The following is a 16,423-nucleotide window of genomic DNA, read 5'->3' as shown; positions in this document are numbered from 1 at the left end:
GTTATAGGACAGACAGAGGACAGCAGCGTGAAGGGGATATACTGGGCAGCAGGGAGAGTTATAGGACAGACAGAGGACAGCAGTGTGAAGGGGATATACTGGGCAGCAGGGGAGAGTTATAGGACAGACAGAGGACAGCAGCGTGAAGGGGACGTACTGGGCAGCAGGGAGAGTTATAGGACAGACAGAGGACAGCAGCGTGAAGGGGATATACTGGGCAGCAGGGAGAGTTATAGGACAGACAGAGGACAGCAGTGTGAAGGGGATATACTGGGCAGCAGGGGAGAGTTATAGGACAGACAGAGGACAGCAGCGTGAAGGGGACGTACTGGGCAGCAGGGAGAGTTATAGGACAGACAGAGGACAGCAGCGTGAAGGGGATATACTGGGCAGCAGGGAGAGTTATAGGACAGACAGAGGACAGCAGTGTGAAGGGGATATACTGGGCAGCAGGGGAGAGTTATAGGACAGACAGAGGACAGCAGCGTGAAGGGGACGTACTGGGCAGCAGGGAGAGTTATAGGACAGACAGAGGACAGCAGCGTGAAGGGGATATACTGTGTGGATGAAAATATGCTCATCTCTGACTCCCACCTAGCTGATGGAGTGTAATGTTCTATTATTCTGCCTGATGTCTCCCCCCTCCTCCCTCCTCTCTTCACCCACCCAGGGACTGTCTAGGGAGATTGGGTAAGGGATTGATGGATAGACAGTATGTTATATTACCCTGCCCAATCTCTCCTTTCCTTTCCTCTCTCATTACAAACGTTGACTTCACACCTCCTCCAGTCCACCCATCACTGTCATCCACACAGGGTCGACCGATTAATCAGAATGGCCAATTAATTAGGGCCGATTTTAAGTTTTCATAACAATCGGAAATCGGTATTTTTGGACACCGATCTTTTTTTTTTTTTACACCTTTATTTAACGAGGCAAGTCAGTAAACACATTCTTATTTTCAATGACGGCCTAGGAACAGTGGGTTAACTGCCTCGTTCAGGGGCAGAACGACAGATTTTTACCTTGTCAGCTCAGGGGATTCAATCTTGCAACCTTACAGTTAACTAGTCCAACGCTCTAACCACCTGATTACATTGCACTCCACGAGGAGCCTGCCTGTTACGCAAATGCAGTAAGAAGCCATGGTAAGTTGCTAGCTAGCATTAAACTTATCTTATAATAAACAATCAATCATAATCACTAGCTAACTACACATGGTTGATGATATTACTAGTTTATCTAGCGTGTCCTGCATTGCATATAATCGATGCGTATCTGTGCTCCAATGTGTACCTAACCATAAACATCAATGCCTTTCTTAAAATCAATAGACAGAAGTATATATTTTTAAACCTGCATATTTAGCTGAAATAAATCCAGGTTAGCAGGCAATATTAACCAGGTGAAATTGTGTCACTTCTCTTGCGTTCATTGCACGCAGAGTCAGTGTATATGCAACAGTTTGGGCCGCCTAATTTGCCAGTATTTTACGTAATTATGACATAACATTGAAGGTTGTGCAATGTAACAGGAATATTTAGACTTATGGATGCCACCCGTTCGATAAAATACATAACGGTTCCGTATTTCACTGACAGAATAAACGTTTTGTTTTCGAGATGATAGTTTCCGGATCCGACCATATTAATGACCTAAGGCTCCTATTTCTGTGTGTTATTATGTTATAACTAAGTCTATGATTTGATAGAGCAATGGTAGTGTGTTTTGAAAGGAGCTCTTCGCTGTGCTTCAAGCATTGCGCTGTTTATGACTTCAAGCCTATCAACTCCTGAGATTAGGCTGGTGTAACCTATGTGAAATGGCTAGCTGGTTAGCGGGGTATGCGCTAATAACGTTTCAAACGTCACTCGCTCTGAGACTTGGAGTAGTTATTCCCCTTGCTCTGCATGGGTAACGCTGCTTCGAGGGTGGCTGTTGTCGATATGTTCCTGGTTCGAGCCCAGGTAGCAGCGAGGAGAGGGATGGAAGCTATACTGTTACACTGGCAATACTAAAGTGCCTATAAGAACATCCAATAGTCAAAGGTAAATGAAATACAAATGGTAGAGAGAGAAATAGTCCTATAATTCCTATAATAACTACAACCTAAAACTTCTTCCCTGGGAATATTGAAGACTCATGTTAAAAGGAACCACCAGCTTTCATATGTTCTCATGTTCTGAGCAAGCAACTTAAACGTTAGCTTTCTTACATAGCACATATTGCACTTTTACTTTCTTCTCCAACACGTTGTTATTGCATTATTTAAACCAAATTGAACATGTTTCATTATTTATTTGAGGCTAAATTGATTTTATTGATGTATTATATTAAGTTAAAATAAGTGTTCATTCAGTATTGTTGTAATTGTCATTATTACAAAAAAATATATACAAATTGTCCGATTAATTGGTATCGGCGTTGAAAAATCATAATCGGTCGACCTCTAACACAGATACATGATGTTTCCCTCCACCCATCACTGTCATCCACACAGATACATAATGTTTCCCTCCAAAGCCATACAGCCACAGATACATAATGTTTCCCTCCACAGCCATACAGCCACAGATACATAATGTTTCCCTCCACAGCCATACAGCCACAGATACATGATGTTTCCCTTCACCTATCACTGTCATCCACACAGATACATGTTTCCCTCCACAGGCATACAGCCACAGATACATAATGTTTCCCTCCACAGCCATAGATACATAATGTTTCCCTCCACAGCCATACAGCCACAGATACATGATGTTTCCCTCCACAGCCACAGATACATGATGTTTCCCTCCACAGCCACATGATGTTTCCCTCCACAGGCATACAGCCACAGATACATGATGTTTCCCTCCACAGCCACAGATACATGATGTTTCCCTCCACAGCCATACAGCCACAGATACATGATGTTTCCTCCACAGCCAGAGGGTTCGATTTTTTTATTTCACCTTTATTTAACCAGGTAGGCTAGTTGAGAACAAGTTCTCATTTACAACTGTGACCTGGCCAAGATAAAGCAAAGCAGTTCAACACAAACAACAACACAGAGTTACACATGGAATAAACAAACATGCAGTAAATAACACAATAGGGGGAAAAAGGCTATATACAGTGTGTGCAAATGAGGTAAAGATAAGGGAGGTACGGCAATAAATAGGCCGTAGTGGCGAAATAATTACAATTTAGCAATTAAACACTGGAGTGATAGATGAGCAGAAGATGATCAGAATGGTAGACTATACATACAAATGGGGACAGGGAGGATGAGGTCATATCCTGTATAAAAGCGGCAGTAGTGGCTGTCATTTTCCAGAGTCAATGTTGCGAGGGCTCTCTGTATTCTATACATAAGGGCATTAATACCGCACCATGTACAGTAACGTAAAGCCACATGTAAACCAGTCCTGTCCAATAGTAGGAAATCTTTACTGTGAATTTCATCCGTCACTTCTGACTGGACAACGGATAACTAGGACCTTTCTCTCTGCACCGTCACTACTAATATGAGATAAACAGCACACACACACACAGAGAGAAACACACACAGACAGAGAAACACACACAGACAGAGAAACACACACACACACACACACACACACACACACAGAGAAACACACACACACACACACAGAGAGAAACACACACACACACAGAGAAACACACACACACACACACACAGAGAAACACACACACACACACACACAGAGAAACACACACACACACACACACACACACACACACAGAGAAACACACACACACACACACACACACACACACACACACACACAGAACTTCCCCCCAAAAACTAAATGTCTAGTATGTCAGCAATCAAGTTAAGATAGATCATTTAAAGAGTTAAGATAGATAATTTTCAAAATACAGAAAGTCGTTATGATGCCAAAAAAGGAAGTTTATTTCTGTACTTTTAAAGTGATACATCTTGAAAACTTGATTTCTGACATGCAAAACATTTTGGGACTATATCAACAACAGACTAATGAAACAAATACCAACAGATTGTTTCACAGGGGCCTATCAACCCAAGCCTCGTCATTAAGCTGTGTCCCAAATCACACCCTATAGGGAATAGTGGAACATTTGGTACTCAGTTCAAGTCTCTCTCGCTCTGGGGCCTTGTCACATACGGCTCGGAAAGCGTCAGTAATTCCCAATTAAAATAAATTATAAGTTAGGCGATATGCAAATCGAGTGGCCGGGTAGCTAGTCACTTCAAAACAAGATGTAGACGGTAGATTTTCGTATTTTCCCCTTTGTCCTCTCTCTCTCTCTCAGGATCCATTACTCTGGTGCTTTTGTACTTTAAAATTAATGTTCTTTATTTTTGTCATTTTTCCCGTTCTACTCATTAGGCTAACGGCCAGACAGGAGCACAAAAGACAACATGAGAGCACAAAAGACAACATGAAGTGTTGAGCTGTACTACTCATTATATTAGGCTAATTAACTGACATTCTAGTGATGGTGTTTTTTGTTCAACGTTGTCTGTACTGTGGCTGTTTGTCCTCTCATACTTAGACTCAAGAAACACGAGTCTTTATTGTGGAAACCGATAGACTACCAGAGACTCATTAGGATAACAGACAAAAAGGCATACACAAACACAGGCAGGTCTGCGACTGAAGGAACACACAGTGAAGGAGCAGTGCACGGGAATACTAACAGGATCAAATACAGGGATATGGGACCAACTACAATCTCTAGATAATCTAAATAAACACAATTGGATGGAATACAATGGGAACTGCTTCAGGCTAGGGTTGAGGGGATCACTAATAAGCAAAATAAATCCATAACTTAGTGATGGTAAAACAAAAAGGAACAAACTTACTTTGGAAACTAGCAATGGATAAATCTCCTGTAAGCCATGCAAATGAGTCAGATGAAACAAAAACAATATTAGCATGAATAACAGAAGACAAGAAAAAAGAAAAACGAAGATGGACAGATTGTACAAGAAAGAGAAAAACTAGCTGAAAAGGGGGAGGACCCCCCCCCCCCCACACCACCACCCATCAACTTGTCACATGAAAGGAGAAGGGCATCAATGACTTTGTAAATTTACCATTTGTAACATCTAGGCTTCGTCAACAATGGCTGACAACTCTGTGTTTCTACTTGATCCCGATCCTTCAACGTCAGAATATCACATCAAGATATAAGGTAACTAGTGTCTGGAGTTGAATTTAAGTACCTTTGACGCTAATGTTTTTATTTGACCAAAGCTATACAAAACAAAACGAAGAAGAACAGTGTGTCATTGCTCTTGCTGACAGGGGATCTATACAAGGTCACATGAGCTATAGATGCCAGCACCTTTTTAAAATCTCACAAACATATTATTTAACATTTAAAAAAATATATATATATGGGTATAACATATACCCAGTAACAATCATTAGCCTTTAGAACTATACAGTAACCCTCTTAGAAGGTCCTCCCAGAACCCACCTGGACAACCATTCCAGGCAATACCATACAGAAACGGCAGGTAGCCTAGTGGTTAGAACGTTGGGACAGTTACCCAAAGGTTGCTGGATCGAATCCCCAAACCGACAAGGTAAAAATCTGTTCCGCCCCTGAACAAGGCAGTTAACCCACTGTTCCCCGGTAGGCCGTCATTGTAAATAAAAATGTGTTCTTAACTGAATTACCTAGTTAAATAAAAGGTTAAATTACAAACATTTTTTTTTTTTTTTTTTTAAATAAACCAGCCAGGGCAATTTTCCTGATTGAAGCTTGAGACAAACTGTATTTTCCAATAGCATTAGGCCTACATGAAGAAGCGAAAGCCCATCCTCTATTTGAAGAAGGAAACAACGTTTAAACAGTGTATTTTCTCCATCAACTTCCCTTCAGAAGAGAAAACACAATCTGTTGAGCGTGTTAATTCATGTTGTCTTCGACACTACAGATTCTTACTGCGCTGCAGGCTCTTCCTCATGTCCAGGTATACCCAGTGTAAAGTATTAATTCATCTTATCATGTTGTCTTCGACACTACAGATTCTTACTGTGCTGCAGGCTCTTCCTCATGTCCAGGTATACCCAGTGTAAAGTATTAATTCATCGTATCATGTTGTCTTCGACACTACAGATTCTTACTGCGCTGCAGGCTCTTCCTCATGTCCAGGTATACCCAGTGTAAAGTATTAATTCATCTTATCATGTTGTCTTCGACACTACAGATTCTTACTGCGCTGCAGGCTCTTCCTCATGTCCAGGTATACCCAGTGTAAAGTATTTACTGTAAGGCATACATAGTGTAGGCTTGGAATTTCCTACTTTAAAAAATGAGTTTTAATGTACTAATCAAATCAAACGTTACTGGTCACATGGTTAGCAGATGTTATGGGTCACATGGTTAGCAGATGTTATGGGTCACATGGTTAGCAGATGTTATGGGTCACATGGTTAGCAGATGTTAATGTGAGTGTAGCGAAATGCTTGTGCTTCTAGTTCCGACAGATGAATTGTTAGATATTACTGCACTAACAAATTCACAACGACTACCTTAAACACACAAATGTAAAGGGGTGAATGAGAATATGTACATATAAATATATGGATGAGCTATGGCCGAGCGGCATAGGCAAGATGCAGTAGATGGTATAAAATACAGTATATACCTATGATATGAGTAATGTAAGATATGTAAACATTATTAAAGTGGCATTATTTTAAGTGACTAGTGATGCCTTTTATTAAATCCATTTATTAAAGTGGCCAGAGATGCATCCCATGTCCAAGTGTAAATTGTGTTATATTGAGGATGAACTTTATGGCTCTATCCTTTCTACCCACTGCATTCTGGGTACCACAAATTGGTTCAGAAGAGCTTGAGCATACACACACACAGACTGTTGTAATCAGGGTTCCCAAATAGTACCCTATTCCCTATTTAGTGCACTACTTTATACCAGGACCAATTTAGTGCCCTACTTTAGACCAGGACCAATGGCACCCTATTCCCAATTTAGTGCCCTACTTTAGACCAGGACCAATGGCACCCTATACCCTAGTGCACTACTTTTGTCAAGGGCCCCTAGGATGGAATAGGATGCCATTTGGAACACAGTCATGGTTTATCAGTTTTAAATCAGAGCAAAGTAAACACAAACACTAATCAACATGTCAACCAGAGCCGTGGTTGTTTTTCCACTTTTAACTTTGCATTTTAGGTGACCTCGTAATATACCGGGGTAGATTAAACTCCACGCACACTGATAGAAGCAGAACATTTAAAGAATATGTAATGACTAAGTCTATGCTATTGTTGTTACAAAAATGTATTTCTCTACTTGGGTCTGAAAGTTTGATGCTCTGTATGTGAAAACAAATATATTTTGTCGGACAGAAATACCACATCTACTATGGAATACTGACACCTAAAGAACGAACAGAACACAGAATATCTATCTGTACCACTCCACATACTGTGAGCCCGGTACCGGAACGGTTTAGCCCGGTACCGGAACGGCGGTTTTGCCCGGTACCTGAACGGCGGTTTTGCCCGGTACCTGAACGGCGGTTTTGCCCGGTACCTGAACGGCGGTTTTGCCCGGTACCTGAACGGCGGTTTAGCCCGGTACCTGAACGGTTTAGCCCGGTACCGGAACTGCGGTTTAGCCCGGTACCGGAACTGCGGTTTAGCCCGGTACCGGAACGGCGGTTTAGCCCGGTACCGGAACAGTTTAGCCCGGTACCTGAACGGTTTAGCCCGGTACCTGAACGGTTTAGCCCAGAACTGCGGTTTAGCCCAGAACTGCGGTTTAGCCCGGTACCTGAACGGTTTAGCCCGGTACCTGAACGGTTTAGCCCGGTACCTGAACGGTTTAGCCCGGTACCTGAACGGTTTAGCCCGGTACCGGAACGACCTAGCCCGGTACCGGAACGACCTAGCCCGGTACCGGAACGACCTAGCCCGGTACCGGAACGACCCGGTACCGGAACGGTTTAGCCCGGTACCAGAACGGTTTAGCCCGGTACCAGAACGGTTTAGCCCGGTACCAGAACGGTTTAGCCCGGTACCTGAACGGTTTAGCCCGGTACCTGAACGGTTTAGCCCGGTACCTGAACGGTTTAGCCCGGTACCTGAACGGTTTAGCCCGGTACCTGAACGGTTTAGCCCGGTACCGGAACGGTTTAGCCCGGTACCGGAACGGTTTAGCCCGGTACCTGAACGGTTTAGCCCGGTACCGGAACGGTTTGTGTTCTTAAGCAACTACATTGCCGTCATTGTCACGACCAATGTTTGGTAATGGAATGTCAATGAGTGACAAGAAGTTGGCATGATGACACAAACAGACTGGGACTCAGGCTGATATACTGTGCTTCAAACGGATGACAGTATGACTATACAAAACGCCTGTATTCAAAAACAAGCAATCTGATGCCAGTTACTGGCCTATGCCAGTTACACGCCAGTTACTATGCCAGTTACTATGCCAGTTACTATGCCAGTTACACGCCAGTTACTATGCCAGTTACTATGCCAGTTACACGCCAGTTACTATGCCAGTTACACGCCAGTTACTATGCCAGTTAAACGCCAGCTACACGCCAGTTACACGCCAGTTACACGCCAGTTACTACGCCAGGTACATGCCAGGTGTAAGAGGCCCAGTAAAGACGCTGATGAAGTGTATACCAACCACACAGTGAAGAGGAATGAGGAGGAGGAGGACTGATTTCCCCTGGACCTTATTCACTTTACATATCTCTGATGTTTTAGCTCCGGCACTATAAATAAACACTTCCTGCCTCTCAACACGTCCCACTACTAATGACCTCAAAGACAGGGAAATATTACTATTTTTTTTTTTTTTTTTTTAAATGGTGCTTTTCCTCTCCATCTCACTCAGACTTGCACACGTACACAAACACACTGAAAGATCAGTGAACAAAAACAAGATGGGTTTCATAAAAATAGGAATTATAAAACAGAGGAGGAAAGGACTATTTATGGGAACATGACACTACAAAATAGGCCACTTGGATGATTAGCTCCAACGTTGGATTTATTACAAAGATGTGAGTGGACTGAGGGACAGACACACTGGAGTACAGATAGACAATAGAACAGCAGACAGACAAGAGAAGACAAACAAGAGTATGTGAGTGGTAAAGGAATATCTCTATAGTATAGTGGTGAGAGAGTGAAAAAAGGGCAGAGGGAGAGGAAGAGAGAGAGAAGTAGGGAGAGGGAGAGAGGAGGGAGGGAGGAGAGAAAGGGAAGTAGGGAGAGAGGAGGGAGGAGGGGAGAGGGAGAGGAGCAGAGAGAAGTAGGGAGAGAGGGGGAGAGAGAAAGAGGAGGGAGGGACAGGAGGATATAAGAGGTAGAGGAGGAGAAAGGAGAGGACAGTGAGGAGAGAGAAGTGGGAGGAGAGAGAAGAGGGAGGAGGAGGAGACTTACTCTGCAGACTGGGAAGGTTGGTATCCTCTGGTTTGGTTTTGAGCAGATGAGGCAGCCGTGTGTACCTGTACCCAAACCCACAACCCTGTAAGAGAACAGAAACTATGGTGAGGCTGGGGTTAGTGAGAACAATACAGAAGAGGTCCGGGACAAGAGAGAGAGAACGAAAACCCAGACCCACAGCCCTGCAACAGAACCCATGGTGGGACAATAGTGAACTGAGAAGCTAAACCGGCAGACGGCACGGTGCTGATAGAGGAGAACCGAGGACAGGGTACGTACCCTCCACAGGCGCACCAGGATCCAGTTAGTCTGAGCCCAGGGCCTCTGTTCATACGGGGCCAGCAGGTTTCTCATCATGGACACACGTCTAGGAGACAAACATACTCTTTCACATACGAGACTCGGTGCTGCTTTCGCATATGAGACTCGGTGCTGCTTTCGCATACGAGACTCGGTGCTGCTTTCGCATATGAGACTAGGTGCTGCTTTCGCATACGAGACTCGGTGCTGCTTTCGCATACGAGACTCGGTGCTGCTTTCGCATACGAGACTCGGTGCTGCTTTCGCATACGAGACTAGGTGCTGCTTTCGCATACGAGACTAGGTGCTGCTTTCGCATACGAGACTAGGTGCTGCTTTCGCATACGAGACTCGGTGCTGCTTTCGCATACGAGACTAGGTGCTGCTTTCGCATACGAGACTAGGTGCTGCTTTCGCATACGAGACTCGGTGCTGCTTTCGCATACGAGACTCGGTGCTGCTTTCGCATACGAGACTCGGTGATGCTTTCACATACGAGACTCGGTGATGCTTTCACATACGAGACTCGGTGATGCTTTCACATACGAGACTCGGTGATGCTTTCACATACGAGACTCGGTGATGCTTTCACATACGAGACTCGGTGATGCTTTCACAGACGAGACTCGATGATGCTTTCACATAGGACACAGCTTGCAAGACATACCTGATACATGTGAGAAAAAGTATTGGCATAGAACGAAGAGGTTATTTGGTGTCTATTTTTGGTATGTTCACAATACCTAAATTAGCCTTAAAACACATACAAAACGCACGCATTACAATACTCACTGTTCCTCTGGGATCCTCTCCACGGCTCTGAGGGATTGTGGGTAACACACGTAACTGGCCAGAGCCTGCATGAGGGAGTCTTTGATGTCTACGGAGAAAGAAACACACAGAACAATATTTACAATTCAAATACAGACTCTACCAGACACCAGAGGGATATGCTATGAAGCAAGCTAGATCTAGTCAGGCTTCTCATAAAGCTAGCTAGCTTCAGTTAGCTTCACATTCCAGCTCAGGCGTCATCCGTACCAGAAACGGTGGATATTGGTCGTCCGTCTGCTGCTAACTCTAGAAAACCTGAATCTGCACATCCAGCACCTAAACTCTTCATTTAACAGACAATGGTGAACAACTTCAGCAAGCTATGGCTGGATATAGGTTGTTAGAAGTCCCATCTGTCTTCTATTCCACAGGCTTATTGTTAATGCATATCGTTAATGTATTTCTACCTCAATGTGCCACGATGGTCATGAAAATATACGCATATTTAACAGTAGAATAATAGCCTGGTGTTGATTTGCACCAGGAGCCGGCAGTCTAGTAAATCCATGTACTGTAATACACACAATCCCAAATCAATTTCATTAATAATTTGTTTAGGAAGGTCCTAAAAAAAAAAAAAAAAAAAAAAAAAAAAAACATGATATCAAGACAATTTATTTCTAAAGAAGACAACAGCATGTTTTGAGTTGTATTTATCTGTGCTTATCCGAGGCTATATGGCCGTGCCATGCCAATGAAATGAACGTGTTCATTTAGCAGACATTACACTCTTATACTATCCTGCCCTACAAGTCCAAACACAGTAAGAATATAGCCCAAAAAATAAAGGATTTTCCCCCCCAAATGGCAGTAACTAAGTGAGGTACGCGTTGAGCCATGGTGACTCTAGGAAAAAGTTGTATTTTGAAACAGAGCCAATCTGCACAATTTAGAAAATAACTTGGCAAGATTCATTAGAAATCGTGCCAAATAACCGGTTCATTAGAAAACAGTTCCCTTCCTCGTCAATGCATGCTGTGCTGTTCATCAGTCTCAATCTGACAACTGATACAATTGTCACCTATCAGGTGATTTAATATCGTCTTAACTCCACATCTATTATTATGTGTGTAAAATATGTTTAAATATAGTTTAGGTGTAGGTTGGCAGGGCCATTAGGTTGGCAGGGACATTAGGTGTAGGTTGGCAGGGCCATTAGGTTGGCAGGGCCATTAGGTTGGCAGGGCCATTAGGTTGGCAGGGCCATTAGGTTGGCAGGGCCATTAGGTGTAGGTTGGCAGGGCCATTAGGTTGGCAGGGCCAGTAGGTTGGCAGGGCCAGTAGGTGTAGGTTGGCAGGGCCATTAGGTGTAGGTTGGCAGGGCCATTAGGTGTAGGTTGGCAGGGCCATTAGGTGTAGGTTGGCAGGGCCATTAGGTTGGCAGGGCCATTAGGTTGGCAGGGCCATTAGGTGTAGGTTGGCAGGGCCATTAGGTTGGCAGGGCCATTAGGTGTAGGTTGGCAGGGCCATTAGGTTGGCAGGGCCAGTAGGTTGGCAGGGCCAGTAGGTTGGCAGGGCCAGTAGGTTGGCAGGGCCATTAGGTGTAGGTTGGCAGGGCCATTAAGTGTAGGTTGGCAGGGCCATTAGGTTTGCAACTGCACATGGGGACAAAGATCGTACTTTTTGGAGAAATGTCCTCTGGTCTGATGAAACAAAAATAGAACTGTTTGGCCATGATGACCATCTTTATGTTTGGAGGAAAAAGGGGGAGGCTTGCAAGCCGAAGAACACCATCCCAACCGTGAAGCACGGGGGTGGCAGCATCATGTTGTGGGGGTGCTTTGCTGCAGGAGGGACTGGTGCACTACACAAAATAGATGGCATCACGAGGTAGGACATTTATGTGGATATATGGAAGCTACATCTCAAGACATCAGTCAGGAAGTTAAAGCTTGATCGCAAATGGGTCTTCCAAATGGACAATGACCCCAAGCATACTTCCAAAGTTGTGGCAAAATAGCTTAAGGACAACAAAGGCAAGGTATTGGAGTGGCCATCACAAAGCCCTGACCTCAATCCTATAGAAAATTTGTGGGCAGAACTGAAAAAGCGTGTGCGAGCAAGGAGGCCTACAAACCTGACTCAGTTACACCAGCTCTGTCAGGAGGAATGGGCCAAAATTCACCCAACTTATTGTGGGAAGATTGTGGAAGGCTACCCGAAAAGTTTGACCCAAGTTAAACAATTTAAAGGCAATGCTACCAAATACTAATTGAGTATATGTAAACTTCTGACCCACTGGGAATGTGATGAATGAAATAAAAGCTAAAATAAATCACTCTATTATTATTCTGACATTTCACATTCTTAAAATAAAGTGGTGATCCTAACTGACCTAAAACAGGGAATCTTTACTAGGATTAAATGTCAGGAATTGTGAAAAACTGAGATGAAATGTATTTGGCTAAGGTGTATGTAAACTTCCGACTTCAACTGTATGTCTATTTAAACTGACTTATTATTATGTTACTTAGATTGGGTGTCCATTGACTTAAGGATTAAATGTGTAATGTATTTTAACACTATTTCACACAAACAAGTATTTTATTAATAAAATATTTAAATCAGACGTCTTCCTCAGATGACGCAATCTTTGCGAGAGGGAGGTAATCTGATTTCATTGGTCCTCGTGGCTCAGACACGTCATTCAGGGTACATAGAGTGCCCCGGGGCAGGTTAGTTCTGAAGGATAAGTTGACATAGAAATTTACCTGGCTAAAAAAGGTGAGCCACTTTCGTGGTACTGGTTCTCAAATTGAACTCAAGAGTTGACCAAATTTACCTAGCCGACTCCTCAAACATGGGACGTAGTATACCCCTCAGCATTGACCCCGTTGTTATTTAGGAATAGTCATTGTTGCTGTGCCTCGTTGCAGTGCCTCGTTGCAGTGCCTCGTTGCAGTGCCTCGTTGCTGTGCCTCGTTGCTGTGCCTCGTTGCTGTGCCTCGTTGCTGTGCCTCGTTGCTGTGCCTCGTTGCTGTGCCTCATTGCTGTGCCTCATTGCTGTGCCTCATTGCTGTGCCTCATTGCTGTGCCTCATTGGCTCAGAAAATAGGATCAAAACAAAGGAGTGCAATCTAGATTTGTTGCACGTCCTGAGACAGAGGCAGGTTTTACACCTGCTTTGCATCTCTAAAGAGACAAAAACATTGAGCTCCAACTGTGCTGCTACTCAGGTGTATTTGACTCAATGTGTGTTGTTGAATAGCTAAAACGGGTTTAAAGCCACAGTCTGGCATCTGGGTATCTTTTAAACGGTCAGCTATATAACAAAACGTACGGGTCGGGCTGTTTTGCTGAAAATTGTATCCTAGAATATAGCTTTAAAAGAACACCTGCCCTTAATAAGCGGCTTTGAAAATGTCCGGTTGCATCGATACGAGTCAGAAACATTAATTTAAGTGTTTAAGATTGACTACAAAAGAGTAAATAGGATAATGTTGGTCATGAAATCAGTCTCGTCTAAAACAGAGTTTGAAACGAGTAAATGAAGAGTAAATGAAGCGTGGGTTTGTATTACGTCAACAAATCATGCTCCCCTTTTGCCAAGCTCCACGTACAAATCGCCCCTCCGCCCACTTCGCTTCCCTTCATTGACTGGAGGTGGCTCTGTTGTTTCATCACCCCCAACACGTTCAAAGGATCACGAGGCCTATACGGGTTCACCATGCCTCCACAGCCAAAGTTCTATAGTTTTCCAGCCCTGAGGAGTATTTCTGTCTGTAATAAAGAACTTTTGGGGGGAAAAACTAATTGGCTGAGCCTGGCTCTCCAGTGGGTAGGCATGGCTGCTAAGTGGATAGGGCTATGCACTCCCAGGTCAGCCCATGGCTGCACCCCTGCCCAGTCATGTGAATTCAACTGAATGTCTTTCAGTTGAGTGGTTTCCTTATATGAACTGTAACTCAGTAAAATCTGAGAAATTGTTGCATGTTGATTTTATATTTTTGATCAGTATATTTAGCAGTCTTATAGCTTGGGGGTACAAGCTTTTCAGGGTATTTTTGGTTCCAGACTTGGTGCATAGGTACCGCTTGCCGTGCGGTAGAAGAGAGAACAGCCTATGACTTGGGTGGAGAGTTACACCATTTCATTAAAAAAAAACTTTTTACCCCTTTTTCGTGGTATCCAACTGGTTGTTACAGTCTTGTCTCGTCGCTGCAACTCCCGTAAGGACTCGGGAGAGACGAAGGTCGAGAGCCGTGCGTCCTCCGAAACACAACCCAGCCAAGTCGCACTGCTTCTTGACACACTGCCCGCTTAACCCGGAAACCAGCCGCACCAATATGTCTGAGGAAACACTGAACACCTGGCGACCGTGTCAGCATGTATTGTGCCCAGCCCGCCATAGGATTCGCTGACGTTGATGGAGAGGTTGTTGTCCTGGCACCACACTTCCAGGTCTCTGCCACCTCCCTGTCGGCTGTCTTATCATCGTCGGTGACCAGGCAGTGACCGTTGTGTCGTCTGCAAACTTAATGATGGTGTTGGAGTCATGCGCGGCCACGCAGTCATTGGTGAACAGGGAGTACAGGAGGGGACAAAGCACGCACCCCTGAGGGGCTCCCATGGGGCACCGCCTCCTCCTCCTTCCAGTGTCAGGTATCCTACAAGCCTGCCTCTATAGCACCGTCTCCTCCTTCCAGTGTCAGGTATCCTACAAGCCTGCCTCTATAGCACCGTCTCCTCCTTCCAGTGTCAGGTATCCTACAAGCCTGCCTCTACAGCACCGTCTCCTCCTTCCAGTGTCAGGGATTTGAGCCTGGACCACGATAAACAACACGACTTTGACTCATTGAAGTAGACGTCCAAAAAGCTTTGTCCTTTATCACAAAATGCAATTCACCACTTGTCTGTCTGTTGTATCACCCTGTCACAGGCCCTCCGTGTCAACACCACCTCACAGGCCCTCCGTGTCAACACCACCTCACAGGCCCTCCGTGTCAACACCACCTCACAGGCCCTCCGTGTCAACACCACCTCACAGGCCCTCCGTGTCAACACCCCCTCACAGGCCCTCCGTGTCAACACCCCCTCACAGGCCCTCCGTGTCAACACCACCTCACAGGCCCTCCGTGTCAACACCACCTCATAAGATGAGGAAGTACTTTGCCTGCTGCAGTTGTTGGAGAGAGGTCTAGTTTGCAGCCCAACATGCTGCAGGGAGAAGACCAGCAAGGGGACCCGCTGCATCACCCAGACATACCCTCGATGCGAGCATTCCTATAAAAATGGAACTGGGAGAACACTTGAAATCAGGTTGGTGACATTGACCTGGTCAAAACAGTTCCGAGTTTTGTCCCAATTCACCTTCAAAACCTAGCCTGGCGGAACCAGCTCTGATCGCTGTGTTATCCATTCTATTTCACATATCATAACATCTGGAGTGAACCAGCTCTGATCGCTGCGTTATCCATTCTATTTCACATATCATAACATCTGGAGTGAACCAGCTCTGATCGCTGCGTTATCCATTCTATTTCACATATCATAACATCTGGAGTGAACCAGCTCTGATCGCTGCGTTATCCATTCTATTTCACATATCATAACATCTGGAGTGAACCAGCCTGATCGCTGTGTTATCCATTCTATTTCACTTCACATATCATAACATCTGACGTGAACCAGCCTGATCGCTGTGTTATCCATTCTATTTCACATATCATAACATCTGGAGTGAACCAGCCTGATCGCTCCGTTATCCATTCTATTTCACATAACATAACATCTGGAGTGAACCAGCCTGATCGCTCCGTTATCCATTCTATTTCACATATCATAACATCTGGAGTGAACCAGCCTGATCGCTCCGTTATCCATTCTATTTCACATATCATAACAT

The 16,423-nt window shown here is 44.5% G+C and overlaps 1 protein-coding gene across 1 annotated transcript in view; it reads right to left on the bottom strand.

Annotated features, from left to right (window-relative positions):
• The window catches only part of LOC120065512 (E3 ubiquitin-protein ligase RNF123), a 283,067-nt gene that overhangs the window by 169,379 nt on the left and 97,265 nt on the right, over nucleotides 1-16,423 (bottom strand). The window contains exons 28-30 of the mRNA XM_039016569.1: nucleotides 10,537-10,624; nucleotides 9,724-9,811; nucleotides 9,442-9,526 (exon numbers count right to left, since the gene is read on the bottom strand). Coding sequence (XP_038872497.1) covers nucleotides 9,442-9,526; nucleotides 9,724-9,811; nucleotides 10,537-10,624 — 261 coding nt within the window. The remainder of the gene's footprint in view (nucleotides 1-9,441; nucleotides 9,527-9,723; nucleotides 9,812-10,536; nucleotides 10,625-16,423) is intronic.

The sequence above is a fragment of the Salvelinus namaycush genome, chromosome 20 (assembly GCF_016432855.1).
Source record: "Salvelinus namaycush isolate Seneca chromosome 20, SaNama_1.0, whole genome shotgun sequence".
In the NCBI taxonomy this organism is placed as follows: domain Eukaryota; kingdom Metazoa; phylum Chordata; class Actinopteri; order Salmoniformes; family Salmonidae; genus Salvelinus; species Salvelinus namaycush.
This window is presented reverse-complemented; position numbering and strand designations above follow the sequence as displayed.